The following is a 17592-nucleotide window of genomic DNA, read 5'->3' on the forward strand; positions in this document are numbered from 1 at the left end:
TGGAGCCCTTGGGCTTATAGCATCTTGCTTTTCCAATTAGGGTTGTAGCTTGGATAGTAATAATAATAATAATAATAATAATAATAATAATAACTGGAATCTTTTTTCTTTCTAGGAGATATTATCCTTCCTGGTACCCATGGAGGCAAGGAAAGGGAGTCCAACAACTCCCTGATATTCAATTCATCAGTTAACCTGGTCATGATCAGTATCAAAGTCCCTTCTCCACCAAGGAGGGCCAGGCAATGGCTGTTGATTACTCATAAGGTAGACCTATAGGTTCCCCTAAAACCCTTTCCCTTAGCTCATAAGGATGGTGAGATTGCAGCGACCAAATGAACTAACGAGTTTGAGCGGGACTAGAACCCAAGTCTGGCGTTCACCAGTCAAGGACTTTACTACATCTGCTACCACATATCAGGTAGGTCATTTCCCGGATAGGTGTAAGAATGGGCTCCGCTTTGGACCATCCTCAGAGCCACAGAAGTCAGCATAATGCAATTTTGTAATGCTTATTAAAACAACATTTTCTAATGTTATGATGAGTTTTAATATTACTAGTAAATGAAAATAGAACATTACAACAGGAATTCTACAACAAAGTAGGCTACATATATTTGTTTACAGCTTGCTCCAGAGACTAATGATCTCATTAAACTGTTTGCATTGAAATAACGTAGAGCATTCCAAAGGGAGTGGTTAGATTTAATCATAATGTTCTTGTTGGGTGGGTGGCTCAAAATCATCATCATTATTCACTACTATACGGGGATTAAGGTGCAGACTGAATCCTTTAAGTATGATTTCACATGAATTAACTTATTCACTGTATGGTAGCATTTTTTAATTTTTAATACTGACCCTCTCAAAGCTAGCTCTTCCCTAACCAATATAATTCTACAAAGTGAAATTCATCTTTAGTAAGATCACAAGCTATGGACACGCATTCTGTTCAAAAGTTATAGAAATCCAGATGGCAAAAGTTGATTATGTCTAGTCTCTTTGAGGCTGGACAACCATTTTAGGTACTTCAGATGATAATAGATTTTCTTTTTAAGCATGACACAAATACTTAACTGATTCACAAAGGAATAGATGACATATTGGCTGCAGCAAAATTTTATAGAAGCTCTCTTTAACCAAGGGAAGCCTAAGACACCTTATCCATAATATGTTGAGTCAGCAACTGGCAAAAGAGATGAGATTTTCTCTCATATTGAAGGCCTACTTTTTTAAGCAGCCCATTGTAACCGATGACAACATTCAATGTTCCTTAGTATTATGACTTTTCAGATACGGTGCTGCTACTCTTTCTAAGTGCATTATTATGGCTTACAGGAAAATCCTGAACTTCAAGTTCAACACCTTATCTGAAACTACAGGTACTCCTTACCAGGTGTGCTGCTTCAGACCTTTTAAAGTGAGATTTACTATATAATCCCTCACCAGTGTTAGGACTTCATTCTTAATAATCATTCTCCAAACCATACAGTCATTGGTAAGGGTTCTCAGAGTAATTTGTGAAATTTTACATTTTGGTTTTGTACCTCTTCCTGGGGCAACCAGATCCTTGGTAGGCTGTTTGAATTTATCTTGGGAGCAGTTTGTCCTGCATAAGGATTAAGTAACCAAGCCAACATAGTTGGCATTTGGAGTGCATAGTTTTTATGATTGTGCATACCCTGTTCATTCCAGAATCAGTGTTTGGAATCAGATAATACAATGAAAGGTCTGAATTTTTCACAAAAAGGATAAGTCCAGATTTTACCCCCTTAGAAGAGTAGAGACACACACTGTTTTAAATACCTGAATGCTGGTAGTCTCTTTTGGATCATTGTCCTGGAAAACCCTGGTTCTCAGCCTGCTAAAAATATGAGCTCTGTTTATCTTATTGAGTACATCATCGTCAAACTCACTGGTGAAGGAAACAATGATTTCAAGGTATTTGAAAAATGCCACCACCTGAAAATACACACATTCTGATTTTGTTAAGCATGTTGCACTACAACTTCTGTTTCTCTTGTATTAATATAAGAGTCAAGTGCTAGCAGTCAAAAATTGCAAGGTGGTGAATTGAGAAAATATAAGTTTGGAAAAGAGAAGAATTGTTCTTGGTTTTGCAAGTACATTTTGGCAGTTTCCAAGTCTATACAGTAGTGGTGCTCCTTCTTCAAAATCCACCCACAGAAGCACCTTGACCTGTATGCAGAGACTATTAAAAATAAAATAAGTTTTCTCATAACACTAGCATATAAAATTCTTTAAAAATTTCATATTTTTCTTCTGTTTGTGATTACCGTAACTTTTTCTCTACCAATTAATCACATCACATATATAAAGTACCACGTACAAAGTTTAGAATTTTATGAATTATGGATGTCAAACAAAGTATATAATAATTTATTTACTCTAATATACAGTACTGAATATGGTTAAGAAGCAATATTAAGGAAAGAGGAAGAAAACAAGAAAATATTGCATTTATTGAACACTATAAAAATAAAATACAATGCACAAAATTTACCTCATTGGACGGTTAAAGCTGTTAAGTACACTTAACCTTCATAATATCTTATAAGCGTCTTACTTGTAGGAGGGCAAAGGGAAGAATAAAGTAAAATCATGGACAGTAAAGGATGGATTACAATGCCTGCATTTTAAAATTCAAAAAGGTTAAAAAATATAAATATAACAGAATAGGAAGTATAATGCTTGTAATATTTGTCAATTATTATACTGTATTTCAATTAGACAAATTCAGACACTTAACATTAAAAACATTGGGCAAGAAACTGTACCCTTCTTAATAATGTAAAATACTCGAGTGTCTGAATACAAAAGCATACAAGAAATTCTTTGGTATGAATAGCATGTCTAACTTTACATTACTATTATTACATGACTAGAATTAAAAGAATATCCAAGAACTTCAGTTTCCTAACAAAGTTTAACTTAGTAGAGAAAGTAATTTTTACATTCAAATTTTATTTAATAATCTTTCAAGCAACTTAGTTGGTAATACATTTTGAAGAAATTTATTATGAGTGACAAATGAATATAAAGTTTCTGCCTTGTATACAAATATAATTTTCATTATCATTATTACTATTACCAGCTAACCTACAATGCCATTCGGAAACAGTATGCTAAAAGCCAAAGCTCCCATAGGAAACAGACAAGTAGGGAAAAATAAATATGGTAAATATTATCAAAATAAATTATAAAAAGGAAAAATCAATTACTGTACATTATGAAAAGAAACTACATAAGAGCATTGGCCCCCAGTTTGAACTTAGGAATTCTAATGATTATTAGCAAGATCATTACCTGATTTATTATCTTAAAAAATTGTGTTGGAATTAAATGCGAGTTGTGGACAGTATAGTCTAGGGAGACCTGAGTGCAAAGGAATCCCAAAATTATCAAAGACTTTATAAAACCTGTAATGAGCTCATCGAATAATGGCGCCAAAGATTAATGCCAAGATATGGAATAAGAAACCTAATGAAATATCAAATGTTTACTATATCCTACAATTCAAGTTTCAAGTGTGCTGCCAAAGGCTAAACCATAGAATAATATCCAAAACATAAGAGATTATAAGAATGAAAACACTTGCTTAGTATAGACGGATTTCCGAAAAATCTTGAAAGACTTTCTTAATATATCAGGCCTTTATGTAACTGAGGAAAGGGTAGACTGGGAATGTTTAAAAAAGGTTAAATTCTCTCAAGGCACTTAGTATAGAATTTTAAAAAACTTTTATTTATTAATGAAATGCTATCAATGAAAATATCTGGATGGGAGAATTTAATGTCCTAGACCTAATGGCAATTACACTCTGAGGTTTATTACTATTAATACTACTATCTTGGCTAACACCCTCATTATTCGAAAAGAAAAATCCTACAAGCCTAAGGACTCTAAGAGGAAAAGTAACCAAGTCCAAATAAATGAGAGGTAATAAATAAACTATGAGTTGAAGAAAAAAATATTAAATATATTAATATCAGTAACATGAAATAGGTAAGTTATATACAGTATATATAAACTATGAAATGAAACTTATGTTTAATCTTTTAAAAAGAAAAGCATTTACAACGCATCCAAACTTCCGAAGTTCCACTGATTTAACTACCAGATTAAGAAGACCATTCCATAAACTGGTTAAGACTGGAATAATATTTCTAGAACACTATGTAGTATTGGGCCTTATGATGGAGAAGGTAAAGACATAGAATTAACATCGTATCAAGTATTCCATATTAGATGGTATAGTCTGAGAAGATCTGAACGCAAATGATGCTCTGAATATTTAACAATCTTATGCAACACGGACAAAGAGCTAAGGGATGGCGCCAGCGATTAATATCCAAGTCAGGGATAAGGAATTAAATGGACTCCAAGTTTCTGTCCAACAAATTAAAATGAGTCAGCAGTTGAAGACCATATGAGAACAATATTTAAAACATGGCAGAATGAAATGATTAAAACATTTCCTCAGGAGAGATTGATAACCAAAAATCTGAAAAGACTTTCTCAATAAGGCCATTTTTTGTGCAATTGAAAAAGAAACAGGCAAGTTGTGTTTCTTAGAAGCTTTGTTAGAGTTGAAATTTACTTAACATAGTTTGCACTATGTGCATACTCTTATGTCTACAATACACAACATTATAGAATGTAATGAAATTATTTCTAATCGAACACTTCAACACAATAAATTTCTCTTTAAAACAATTATTTTTTTTGCTGTTATTACTATTATTATTGAAAGCTAAGCAGCAATCATAGCTGGAAAAGCATAATATCACAATCCCAAGGTATTTATAACATCATTATGCTAATAGGGAAAAGAAACATAGGTAAAGAATAAAGTATCAAAAAAAAAAAAAAAAAAAAAGAAGAAACAAAAAAATTCAGGATAAATAGCAATGTTAAATAAAATTAGGAACTTACACCTTATAAAATAAATACTGTATTTGAAGACTTGAATTGAAATTTCTTCAACATTAAAGCAGTTCTGCTAATAGAGGTTGGCTCCGGAGGAGAACAAATGAATTAACTTCATTAATCACCCCTTAAATGCAGATTTGTAGATGAACTTCCTGTGCAGTAAAGTTTCCACAAAACTAGTAACTTTAAACTCCTACCCAGAAGCTTCATCTGACAACTGTTCTATCTATCTATTTACCAAGGCACTCCTCCCAGCCTGATGAGGGTTTCAGCCGAGTTTGGCTGGTACTGCTAGGGTTCCACAGACCACCCTCCCCCGTTATCTACCACAAATGAAGTGTCATTCGCTGAATCCCCTACTGCTGCTACCTCCGCGGTCACCAAGGCGACCGGAGGAAGCAGCAGGGCGTACCGGAACTGTAATGTGGAGAAACTACAAAAATGCTAGTTTGTAAAAAAGAAAAATGAAAGATCTACTCTGTGAAAGAACACCTCTTGATAAATGTAGATTATTAGGATACCAGGCTGGTTTTTGTGCTAATGACAGCCCCATTAAGATGAAAATTTGCTTTACTAAACAGGGTATTTCTACACCTAAAACTGCAAGATAAAAGAACTACACCAAAAAGCACCACAAAACACAAAATAAAGATCAAGAGGGTTCGTGGTAAGGAGAGATTTTGAAATGGGGGTTTGTAACAAATCTCATTTAAAAACTAAAAAATTCTTCAGAGAGACTCAAGTTTTGTATTGAACATATTCTAAAGATGCCAGGGTTATCTCATCTATCAAACACATTGAAAAGATCAAGATGTTGATCCACAGGGTTGATCATAGAATTCAATCGAGAATGAAAGAATTCAGCCTTTGAAAAGTTTTATTATATTTTAAAGATAAGTAAAACAACATCTGCTAGCGTGAAAAGCAAACTGGAATTAGAGACCTGCTTCTCAAAATGCATAAAAATTATCATCCTTGATTATATGGGTCTTCCAACTCTTCCAGTGCCTTGTGGAGCCCAGCTGAACATTTGGTGAACTAATCTCTCTCGGGGAGTGCGAAGAGCATGGCTGAGGACTATGAAGCTTGAAGTAGGAGATCATGAATGGACAAGTATTGAATTAAAAGCTCAAGATAGGGGCGACTGGCGAAATCTAACCGAGGTCTTTGCGTCAATAGGCGTAGGAGGGGATGATGATGATTATGTGGTCCCAATACTTATAGCTACTACGGTAACCAGTGTTTCTTGGGGAATGGCACATATTATTCTAATTATGCTCAACAATCTTCTTAAGTAGACATGAGATTAAAGCCTTGTCATTTGATTAAGAAGCTCTATTATTCCCTTTTTATTATTATTATTATTATTATTATTACTTGCTAAGCTACAACCCTAGTTTAAAAAGCAGGATGCTATAAGCCCAGGGGCTCCAACAGGGAAAACAGCCCAGTGTGGAACGGAAACAAGGAAAAATAAAATAATCTAAGAAGAGTAACAACATCAAAATAAATATAAATAAATAAATAAATTGAAATAAATAGTTAAAAATAAAGATATTGTATAGAACTGTTTACTTGTTTAAATCCTATTAAAAATATATATAAACAAAATCAAACTAATATTAACTCCTTGAAAATATAGATTTTCAAAGAGATAGGAAATCATGAACTGATACATAAAAACATAACAGATCATATACCCTGTACATGATAAAAACAAAAAACAAATGCGTTACTCTTAAATGTAAAGTATACTAAACATTTTAATTTACAAAAACAGATTTTAAAATAAATATTAGAAAAACTGAAATTGCATTGAAAAAGTATATTTTACATTACCTAGCATAAAGTTATAGATACTCTTATAAAAGAAAGGTCTTGATAAAAATTATACTTTTTACCATATCCCTATGACTGGAAGAAATTTATTAGGTGCTGGAGATCAAGGCTTCCATAATTGTCAAGAATCTCTAAAAGCTGAGGCACCCGACTCTTTACATTGACTCCTTTAAACTTGAATTTGTCAATGTACAAGTCAGTAATCATACCTGAAATTGAAAAAAGATGTAGGACAAATTACAAAAAGAAAATTAGTACATATCTGAAAACTTAAACTAAATTATGATAAGTAAAATATAACAGAAATAAGACTGGAGTGTCTTAGATACAACACACTAGATTATACTGTATGATGATTAGACATCCTGAATGGGTCCAATGAAATTCCATTTAATATAAGACTTTTAGTGGCCATTTTGATGGTGCTTTCAACCTTATCTCAACATGGGTTAAATGTTGAGGGCTGTAATAAGCAGATGCATAATATTAAAGATGTATATATATGAAAACTGTATCTCTTCTCCAAGAGAAGAAATCCAGTTAGCTTATACCAAAAGACTGCATCACATTTATTACCGTTGGCAGTAATTCTGGGACAAACCGAGCTTCGATGAAAATCCTTTTCTTTCTGGAAGCGTCACTACCTGGCTTTCCCATGAAGTGCTTTTGCTATATGGTGTCACGATGGGTCCACACTGCACCAGAAAACTTGCTCTACCATGGTGTGCAGAAGTGGGCACTTTAAATGGAACCAATCAAGATGCAGGATATAAAAAAAAAACATAAAACTCCTTATAAGGCAATGTCCATTGCCCTTCATAATTAGCTCCGCCCACGCATGGGTATACAGTATAAGCTTCGAGGAGAGAGAAAAGAATGAGATAGGGAAAAAAGTGTTAAGAAAATCAAAAGTCGGACAGGGTTACGGTTCTGACTGAGTCTCCCCTTCAAACAACAAACATGCATCTCACTTTAGGCATTGAAAGTAAAGGAGCAGCAACACTGATTTCCTTTGTGAACAAGTTTGAGAATAAACATGGTTTCTTTTGGTAAGATTCTTCATATTCATTTTCAATTTTTCAACTGCAGTTAATGAATCCCTTTTGTTTTGAGATTGGAAAACCTAACAAATCTTTTGCAGATGAGTAGTTAAACCCATAGCTTAGGTAAGAGTAAGAAGAAAAGTGATCCTTCAGCAGGTAGAATGCAATATAGTAAAATCAGTTAAAGTATTAGTATAATAGGGAAAAGTGACTATCCTACTATTGTCATACATGTGGGAAACTTAATTATACTTTTAGGGTTTGTAAGAACAAATGGACAGTTAGAAGTTCCGAGTTAAACTTGTTTCCAATGTAATAACAAAGGGCATCTACCAAGGAATTGTGTAGCAGAAGGGAAAAATTTTAAGAAATGAGTATTTCTAGTTAATAATCTTTCATCAAGTAAGAATGACATTACGAAAGAAACTAGGAAACATTATGAAGTTTATATCTGAAAGTGTAGTTTCTTCTCTTAAAGGAGGTGATCTGAGAGTGGTACCCTTGCTTTGTTCATGACCCCATTCTGTCTCTCTCATTAGGAGAGATAGTGTGCTAATAAGGGCAGTAATCAGCATGAAAAAAAAAGTGAAGTTAGTTGGGTTTCAGAACACTCGTCTTGTTTGTGCCTTGTTGAATATGAACTTAGAAAGTCAAGGAGTGTCAAGATGTAAAGCTAGCAATAGTGGACAAGTTACCAGTTGATGGTGTTAATATTATTGTTGGTAATGATTTAGATACATCCAAATGTGTGAATCCTATCTTAAGTGAAGTTCCAGTACCTGAAATGATATTAACTAGATTAGATTAAGATACAGATATATACTAGTCATAGTTTCTTCGTGGATTCGAATGAGCACGAGTTTGTGAATTCAAACATCATGATACGAGTAGTGATGTTTATCTTAGCACGAGTGTGGCTGAGGAGACCAACTATATTGGTGTAGGGTGTTAGTGTCTGCTTGTAATTATGTATTAGATTTACGAATAAAGTAATCATTGCGACTGAGGAATATTGATTTAATATTAATTTCACTGAAATTGAATACTGTACTGCATAAATTAAGTAGCATAACTTATTGTGGTAAATAATATGTGGTGCTTTCATGATGATACAAGTGAAACCTCTATGGTGTAGTTCAGTACCTGTTGTATAAAATAGATAGAAAGGTTAGGTTTGAGATTAACAATGAAGGTAAAATTGTGAGTTTTCTAGTAGTGAATATACTGTAGTCAAACTGAAAATATGTAGAAGTGTGTTCAATTCTAATCCATAGTGCTCCAAGCCCCATGAAAGTATGCGCTGAAAAGGCATGATACAGTGGCACAATTGTCACGAGAATTAATGGTATGCTTACAGATAGAATTAGAGTTGTGATCGGTACGAGATTTAAAGGAATGAATAATAGAGCTTTTTGTGTGAAATTCAGAAGTACTATACAGTCAGATTAACCATTAAAAAATTTCAATATTTACAAGAAAGGCGAGCATTTTATAAAACAAGATTGAGTGGTATCTATTCTCAGTTATATATCATCAAATACAGAACAAGCCTTGATAGGAAAGATATAAAGCCATCAAAGTATTACACAAGGGCCGGAAAACTCATTTATACAGTATAACACTGAGAAAATGATCACCCGAAAACAATTCTCATGCACAAAAATGCATCAATTGCTAACAAACTTGGAGAAAAACATCTTAAAAACACTAAATTAAGTATAACACTAGAAAAAAACAACACCTGAAGCTGTGAAGTACATGCTGTGTAAGTCCAATGTCTACTAGCAGTTTCATTGCATTAGAGGTATTAGCATATTAGCAGGAAAGAAAATAGGAAATTTCTTCATTTTAACGTGCAACAGATATACTGTATGAGGCTTACAGAATTGAAAGTAATATGAACATCAGGAGAGGTTAATAGAAATAATAAATATTATGATTCAAATTATGTTTTATTCAATACAAGCCCATTACCATACTTTTAATGTGAATCCTTACTCTTAACCTTACTATTTCTTTTTTGCAGCCTATAGATGAGATGACACAAAGATCAAGGCTGTTTTCTACTGAAGCATTAAGAAACTACCCTAACTCCAAAATGTTGTCAATTATAAGCACATTTTTACTTAGATATTCATCTGATTCAAAGCTTGAAAATTATTTATTTGCTAGCTGAACAACATTCTCCCTCATCTGCTTACTATGCTTTTAAACTGATTTTTCTTTCCACAACTTCCAACTGTTAAGATTCTATTATTAAAAAATTTTCATGAAACAAAACAAATATATAAACTACTCACCATAAAGCCTCTCGAGATGGCAAGGTTGTTTTCTATATTGAGCCAAGAGGTCATCGGCATTATCTAAAATATGCTGATATTCTGGTGAGAGGAAGCTTGTGTCTGACTCATGAGACCCCAGCTCTCTTAGAGCATCAATAAGAGATACCTAGAAAAATCATATGCATTGAATTATTTCATTTAAAAAGCTTGAAAGTACCAGTGAAGGAAACTATAATGGAATTATAACAGTTTTATTCAATTTAAGCTTTCTAAAATCCCTGTAGAGAAGGAAAATATCAAAAGAAGCTACTAAAATACTTTACAAGCCTTTGTGTTATTCAATAAACTTCAAGGCGGATGCTAATGAGCATTTCAATGCCTTGAAAATTATCATATATCACAGTGTTTTCTACATACAGTAATACGACTTCTAGTATCAAACTACTTTTTACACATTTTGTAAGTCCATTAGCCTTGTTAAACAGCACATTTATATGTACCAATAGCAGTCTTTAGGTCTACTGTAACACATCCCATGATGAATTACATATCAATTTATTACCTTTTAACAATAAATAAAAATAGTGATAAAATTCATTCAAGAAAATTTGGCATTTAGGTGATGTATCAGCTAAAGATGGGCAATCAAATGGTGTTTTGGATGATGGTGCATTTCCATTTGCTTGGAAGCTCAACCTCTAGATCATCACAGGGTTACTTTAGTTTGATAAATCATGAGTGGTTTTGTTACCCTTACGAGTCTGAGTATGATGATGTGAATATAATAGAGGATTATTTGTATTCAGTGAAGAGATATTTTTTTCTCTATCAAAATGGTATATTTTACATAGGAAAATTGTTTAACAACTGTATAATTTTGGTTGCCCATTATCCACAGATTTAGTTATTTGATAGGGGGCATCCAACCGTAATACCCACGAATATGGAGGGGCAACTATGTTACAAAAAACAGAATAATTATTGAAGGATGATGTAAGACACTCTCTTATCACCAAGTGTCCTTCTGGCTAAGTAGGCTATTCTGCTGAGGTGTGTCAAGAGTAACTGCATGTGATGATGGCCCTCTTTGCTTTCATTGCTGTTATGAGGAAGCCTGAAGTTGCTGCCACCATAAAGTAGATACATGATATCAGTTAACATCTGCAAATTTTACCTGATTATAACTGTTGGGAGGTTGGGCTGTGGCACCCTAGCAGTACCAGCTGAACTCGGCTGAGTCCCTGGTTAGGCTGGAGGAACATAGAGAGTAGAGGTCCCCTTTTTTGTTTTGTTCTTGTTGATGTCGGCTACCCCCCAAAATTGGGGGAAGTGCCTTTGGTATATGTATGTATAACTGTTGGGAACATTAACTGTGGCAGATCATGTTCTGCATATAGCAGATGTATAGCAATTTTCTTTCATCTTTATCCATCCCTCATTTATTGAGAAACTTCTTTGTTTTCTAGATCTATAAGCATACTGTTTCACATGAATGGTGAGTTGACCTCAGTTCCATGTTGAAACAGCTCAAATACATAGCATTACTTCACTATCAAGGTGTAAGACTGTCTATAGTTCATGAGATTGGTTTTGGACACCTGGTTCCTGACCTCGTCAATCAGTTCCTGTATTTTCCCGGCCTTCAGCAATAGCCCTCCAAGATTCCACCTCACTTTTGTGAATTATATGCTACTTGCCCTCAAAATGCAGACAACTCCAATCATGAACCTTGACTTAACTTGGATTAGAATATAGTTTCATTATAAGTAAAAAATTTTCATCACATAAATTCGTATTTCCAATGAAAGTGATGCTAAATCCTTTCTGAGGATAACTAAACAAAAATGGAGGAACAAAAATCAAGCATCTTTAACCAAAAAAAAAAATTGGGGTAAAATAATATACAATGGATAAGTTTTAGATTTAAAACTTCAATAAAATTTCAAACCTGCTTTGCCAACATAAGCTGAGCCTCCAAGCGAGGATGAAGAAGATGTAAGGCATGAACGACACTCTCTTCGCTGACTTCACACGAGATGTCAAGACGTACCTAAAACAGCAAATATTATTTTAAAAAGGACATTTTTTATCAAGTCATTAATATAAAATGTAGAAAAAATCCTATTAAACTCTGAAATTAAGAAAATGTTGTTACTTTTCAGGTGGCAAAAATAAGAAAAAAATTTAGTGATATAAGAATCTTGTAAATCTAGTACTATGTATACCTTTAAATATCTTATAACTAGAGTATTGATTTTTTTGAGTTACTAACTGCTTAAACCTTGTTTAAGTTAGTTGAATACTTGAAAAGAATCTTGAAAATATGAAAAGACTAGTTGGTATTTTAATCTTTATCATTGTTCCTAAATATAATCTATTTTCAATGTTGCTACAATGACTATCATGCATTACTGTATTTAAAATTACATACTGTATCTTGTTTATAATATATGGTCAAATATACATAAAAAAAAAGTTATTTGTATTTTCTTTGCTATACAAACTAGAATGAGTTTAGAGATGAATTCAAAGACCAGACCAGAGGGTTTATATTTACGTCAGAACAATTATCTTTCAAATGCTTTTTACATGAAATAAATTGATCTAGAAACAAAAGAGTAACTACGGTGTGCAGTAACACGAAAATAACATCGTTTGAATGGGTTCGAGTCATGCTATTGAAGCACAATTAAAAAAGCAAAATAAATGACTGCAGTAAAATCAAAGGGTAAGGTCCATTACGATGTACTTATGTAAAATATTTTACATACCAGTTACTAGTGCAAAGACACTGTTCGCTGTATTACTGTGAGGTAAGTTTGTGATTATGTAAATAACATCACTTAAATGTTAGTACGACCCAAGGACATACAGCAATTTTCTGGTTCAAAAAATAATAAATTCATGGTTTTGTATGACAGATTTAAATGTGGTTCTTCAGACGCAATGAAAAGGAAAAATTGTAAGATTTCTCCTTATACAGCATGAAATCTTTTAGCCGGTTCCTCTTTGTCGACAGGCAATGTAAGTTTCATCAGGCATTAGTTCTATTTCTATATTCTATTCTATATACAAATCTACATATATTAACTCATTTCAATATGTGAACTTAATGAACACACCTTCAGTACTCATATTCCTGAAACAACTGTCCTGATTTGCTCATAACCTCAATTGTTATTTAGAATTGAGCCCAGTCGACTAGCGTAATTTTCCTACAGACGTCTGCCAATGAACCTAATTCTAGTACTCTGAATTGAAACTTATTCTATCGCTTTACAGATCATGATAAACTTTAAGGAAATTTTGTATAAAATTGTGACATACAATATTGCTCTAACTCTATCAAGTGAAGAGCTTTATACACAGACATTCACTAAATTAAGAAGAAATGCTAACATCTTTTTTTTCCATGTTTAAGGTACAATATTTCAACAAGGAAAGTGTGCATCCCCATACACCAATTTGTATTTTGCTTCTTTCTACCAACCCTTTGGAAGCTTAGTGTGAACAACGAAGTCTTACCTTTTTACGTGTTGCTTCTTTAGTAAGCACATCTTTCAGGATAGATATCGTTGAAATGTTATCTGACTTAAAGGTGGCTTCACCAGCGCGATAAACACACTGGAGCTGTAACAAAATACGAATATTCCTCAAATACAAATTCTATCAAGGCACGCTGTATTTCTTATTTGCATTTAAAAATGCATCAGAACTGAACACAAGTTATCAGTGATAGTTGGAACATTGATTACTAAGATGGCATGTAAACCCTTCTTGATATAAAAGAATGCCATATGGAAAGATTCAACATATCTATGAGAAATTTTTTACATAAAATAAGATATACCACACATAAATCTAAGGCTGGCAAAAGTATACTTAACTTACTTAGAGACCATTTAACACGGACTGTAATGTTATCCTTTGAGGACATAAACATCAATGACCGTTGATGTCATGATGCCAGAATTTATCAATCACTGAAGACATAAAATTAATGTTTTTGGTCAATTTACAGAGTAACTTCTATTTATGAGACCAATATTAATCTTACATCAATTTTATCACAAGCTTCCACAAACATTCCTATAAGATTTTAATAATTTAATCATAATCTACCACAAACCTGGGTATCAAGAAATGTAGAAACAAAGGTAAATTCTGCTTCTTCTTCTGCCGGGGTTCTTTCAGGCAACTCTGGTAAGCAAAACACGACCCAGGAATGCATCTCAGGAAGACTAAATTGTCCTTTAAGTATTAACACATTATATGGCCTATTTGGATCGAAGCTGTGGATTCTAGAATGCAGGGACAGCGGCTTGATGCGATACTGACGAACCTAGAAGAAAGTGTTGAAGTGAATGAAAATTGCACTTCTTCTGAAAAGGTTTCAATTCACAAACTGCCATAGAGGGTGAAAAACAATTATAAAGGTTTCCACATACAATAATCTAGACTTTAGGTACATCATACTTTTGCTTCATTCACACTTGGACAATATCATCCTTGCTTATATTTTAAATCTGCAATAAAAATCAAGCATTACTTCCAAGCGATTCTTTTTACTTCATTGCACACTATGTCCATCAACACACACACACACATATATACAGTATATATATATATTATACCTATATATATATATATATATATATATATATATATATATATATATTTTATATATATATATATATATATATATATATATATATATATATATATATATATATATATATATATATATATATATATATATATATATATATATATATATATATATCTTGCACTAAAAGCTTGTCATGTCATTTGGAATAACCCAATCATGTCCAGTTCGCCTTTCTGTTAAGACCCTTATTAGCCACCAACAATATCAGTTTACAATTATAACACATGCAGTATATACACTTTTCACAAGAAATAAGGTATTACTCCTTATCACAATATGTTACCTGACAACACTTTGGCTGAAGTCTTGGAGTGATGTAAGCCTGTAAAGTACCGTATTGGCCCTCTATAGTGCGAATGCGAACTTCCAATCTCGTAGTATTTGCTTGACACCGGTAAGTAGCAAGCAGGAAATTTCCACTCTGCCAAAAAAAAAAAAGAAAGAAAAATGATCTTAGTAACTTGTTCAGGTCATTTAAAGCTTCCTTATTTTTCTATTTAAAAAATAATCTTACAGATTTTCTTTGAAAGGTAAACAAAAATAATGCTTCCAAAAATCAAACATAAATAAATAAAATTCCTTGTCTAAAATACATGGAACTATAGAATACAATTCAGTAGCTGTACACCTACTTTCACAGATAATAAAAATGGGTGAGACTTTAATGCTTAACTTGCTTCAAAATAGTTTGAAATAAAAATATACACACATGCTGAATGTCGTCATCAGTGACGATGGACAAATATTAAACTTTTAATTGTTGAAAATATGTCTGACCATCCAAGCTAAAAACAATATATACTACCAAAAAGACATCTTATGAAATTATAGTGAATAAAACTGATAATCAATATTCCATCAGATAATTTTCAGCCAGAGATGAATCAGGATATGATTTACGCAAAAGTTCAATAATGAGCTAGAATTACTTCTGGATCACATGTGCTGTAGCTGACAACAGCCGAGTTCTTTTCAACATCCAGAAGGTCGATCGGAACATCACTCTGTAGGAGAACATTATCGACCGCAGTCTGAACCTCTAGGCTTAGGAGGTAGGATGCATCAGAGCGATTCAGTGTTATCTATAAAAAAAAAATCGTAAAATTATTGAAAATCTTCAAGTATAATAACTTTTTTCACAAAACCATACTCATAGATATACAGTCACTAATATTTCTTATATTTGATAGATCATGACCAAGTAAATTCTTTTAAAGAAGGCTATAGGTTGACTGTCCTTATTTTCTACATTTTGTCTGGGACTCACCTATAGGAAAATAAAAATGGGTAATCACAAATGATAGGGTTGTGATAAAAAAAGCTTATTAGCAATAAAAATGTCACTAGATGGTTTTACCATTATCAAGAAATTTTACATGAATAAAAATAAGATTTATTAAAATATGAAATTATATATACATGTAGACCACTTTACTATAACCTCATAAGATAACACATTATTATTAATAGCTAAGCTACAAACTTAGTTGGAAAATATGATATTTTAATTATAAAATAAATTTTTGAATATACTTACCCGGTGAATATATAATAGCTGCAACTCTGTTGCTCGACAGACACATACATAAAAAAACTCGCGAGCGATCCCTATGCAGGTTGCGGGTGTGCCCACCAGCGCCAACTGTCGGCCAGATACCACTCTCGGATGTAAACAAAACCTTCAATTTCTTCTCATCCCACTGCGTCTCTATTGGGGAGGAAGGGAGGGTCGTTTAATTTATATATTCACCGGGTAAGTATATTCAAAAATTTATTTTATAATTAAAATATCATTTTTAAATATTTAACTTAGCCGGTGAATATATAATAGCTGATTCACACCCAAGGAGGTGGGTAGAGACCAGAGTTAAATATGTTTACATCGTATAAGCTAAGAGTTTTTTCATTTTGACAGTTATCAATATAACAAAACCAAAATAAATAGGTACCTGGTAAGGAAGTCGACTTAGACGATTACTCTGCCTTGTAAGTCTGTCTTCCTTACGGAGCCTCGCGATCCTCTTAGGATGCTGACAGACTCCCAGGAGCTGAAGTATCAAGGGCTGCAACCCATACAACAGGACCTCATCAAACCCCTAATCTGGGCGCTCTCAAGAAATGACTTTGACCACCCGCCAAATCAACCAGGATGCGAAAGGCTTCTTAGCCTTCCGAACAACCCATAAAAACCAACATTAAAAACATTTCAAGAGACAGATTAAAAGGATATGGAATTAGGGAATTGTAGTGGTTGAGCCCTCACCCACTACTGCACTTGCTGCTACGAATGGTCCCAGTGTGTAGCAGTTCTCGTAAAGAGTCTGGACATCTTTCAAGTAAAATGACGCGAACACTGACTTGCTTCTCCAATAGGTTGCGTCCATGATACTTTGCAGAGATCTATTTTGCTTAAAGGCCACGGAAGTTGCTACAGCTCTAACCTCGTGCGTCTTAACCTTAAGCAAAGATCGGTCGTCCTCACTCAAGTGTGAATGAGCTTCTCGTATTAACAATCTGATAAAATATGACAAAGCATTCTTTGACATAGGCAAGGATGGTTTCTTAACCGAACACCATAACGCTTCAGATTGGCCTCGTAAAGGTTTAGTACGAGTTAAGTAGAACTTAAGAGCTCTAACAGGGCATAATACTCTTTCTAGTTCATTGCCTACGATCTCCGATAAGCTAGGAATATCGAAAGATTTAGGCCAAGGACGAGAAGGTAGCTCATTCTTGGCTAGGAAACCAAGCTGCAGAGAACAAGTAGCTTTTTCTGACGAAAACCCGATGTTCTTGCTGAAGGCAT

At 33.4% G+C, this 17592-nt stretch overlaps 1 protein-coding gene across 3 annotated transcripts in view; it reads right to left on the reverse strand.

Annotated features, from left to right (window-relative positions):
• Window positions 1-2483: 2483 nt before the first annotated feature.
• Window positions 2484-17592, reverse strand: part of LOC137655808 (Bardet-Biedl syndrome 7 protein homolog) — a 90161-nt gene continuing 75052 nt past the window's right edge. For 2 of the 3 annotated variants that reach the window (XM_068389965.1, XM_068389966.1), the window contains exons 11-17: window positions 15716-15868; window positions 15070-15207; window positions 14247-14459; window positions 13643-13747; window positions 12066-12167; window positions 10136-10283; window positions 2484-7001 (exon numbers count right to left, since the gene is read on the reverse strand). In XM_068389965.1, the coding sequence (XP_068246066.1) occupies window positions 6862-7001; window positions 10136-10283; window positions 12066-12167; window positions 13643-13747; window positions 14247-14459; window positions 15070-15207; window positions 15716-15868 (999 nt within the window). In that variant the 3' untranslated portion in view covers window positions 2484-6861. Of the gene's footprint in view, window positions 7002-10127; window positions 10284-12065; window positions 12168-13642; window positions 13748-14246; window positions 14460-15069; window positions 15208-15715; window positions 15869-17592 lie in introns of those variants that run through there. The other variant, XM_068389967.1, reaches the window with a different exon arrangement.

Source organism: Palaemon carinicauda, chromosome 16 (genome assembly GCF_036898095.1).
Source record: "Palaemon carinicauda isolate YSFRI2023 chromosome 16, ASM3689809v2, whole genome shotgun sequence".
NCBI classification, from domain to species: domain Eukaryota; kingdom Metazoa; phylum Arthropoda; class Malacostraca; order Decapoda; family Palaemonidae; genus Palaemon; species Palaemon carinicauda.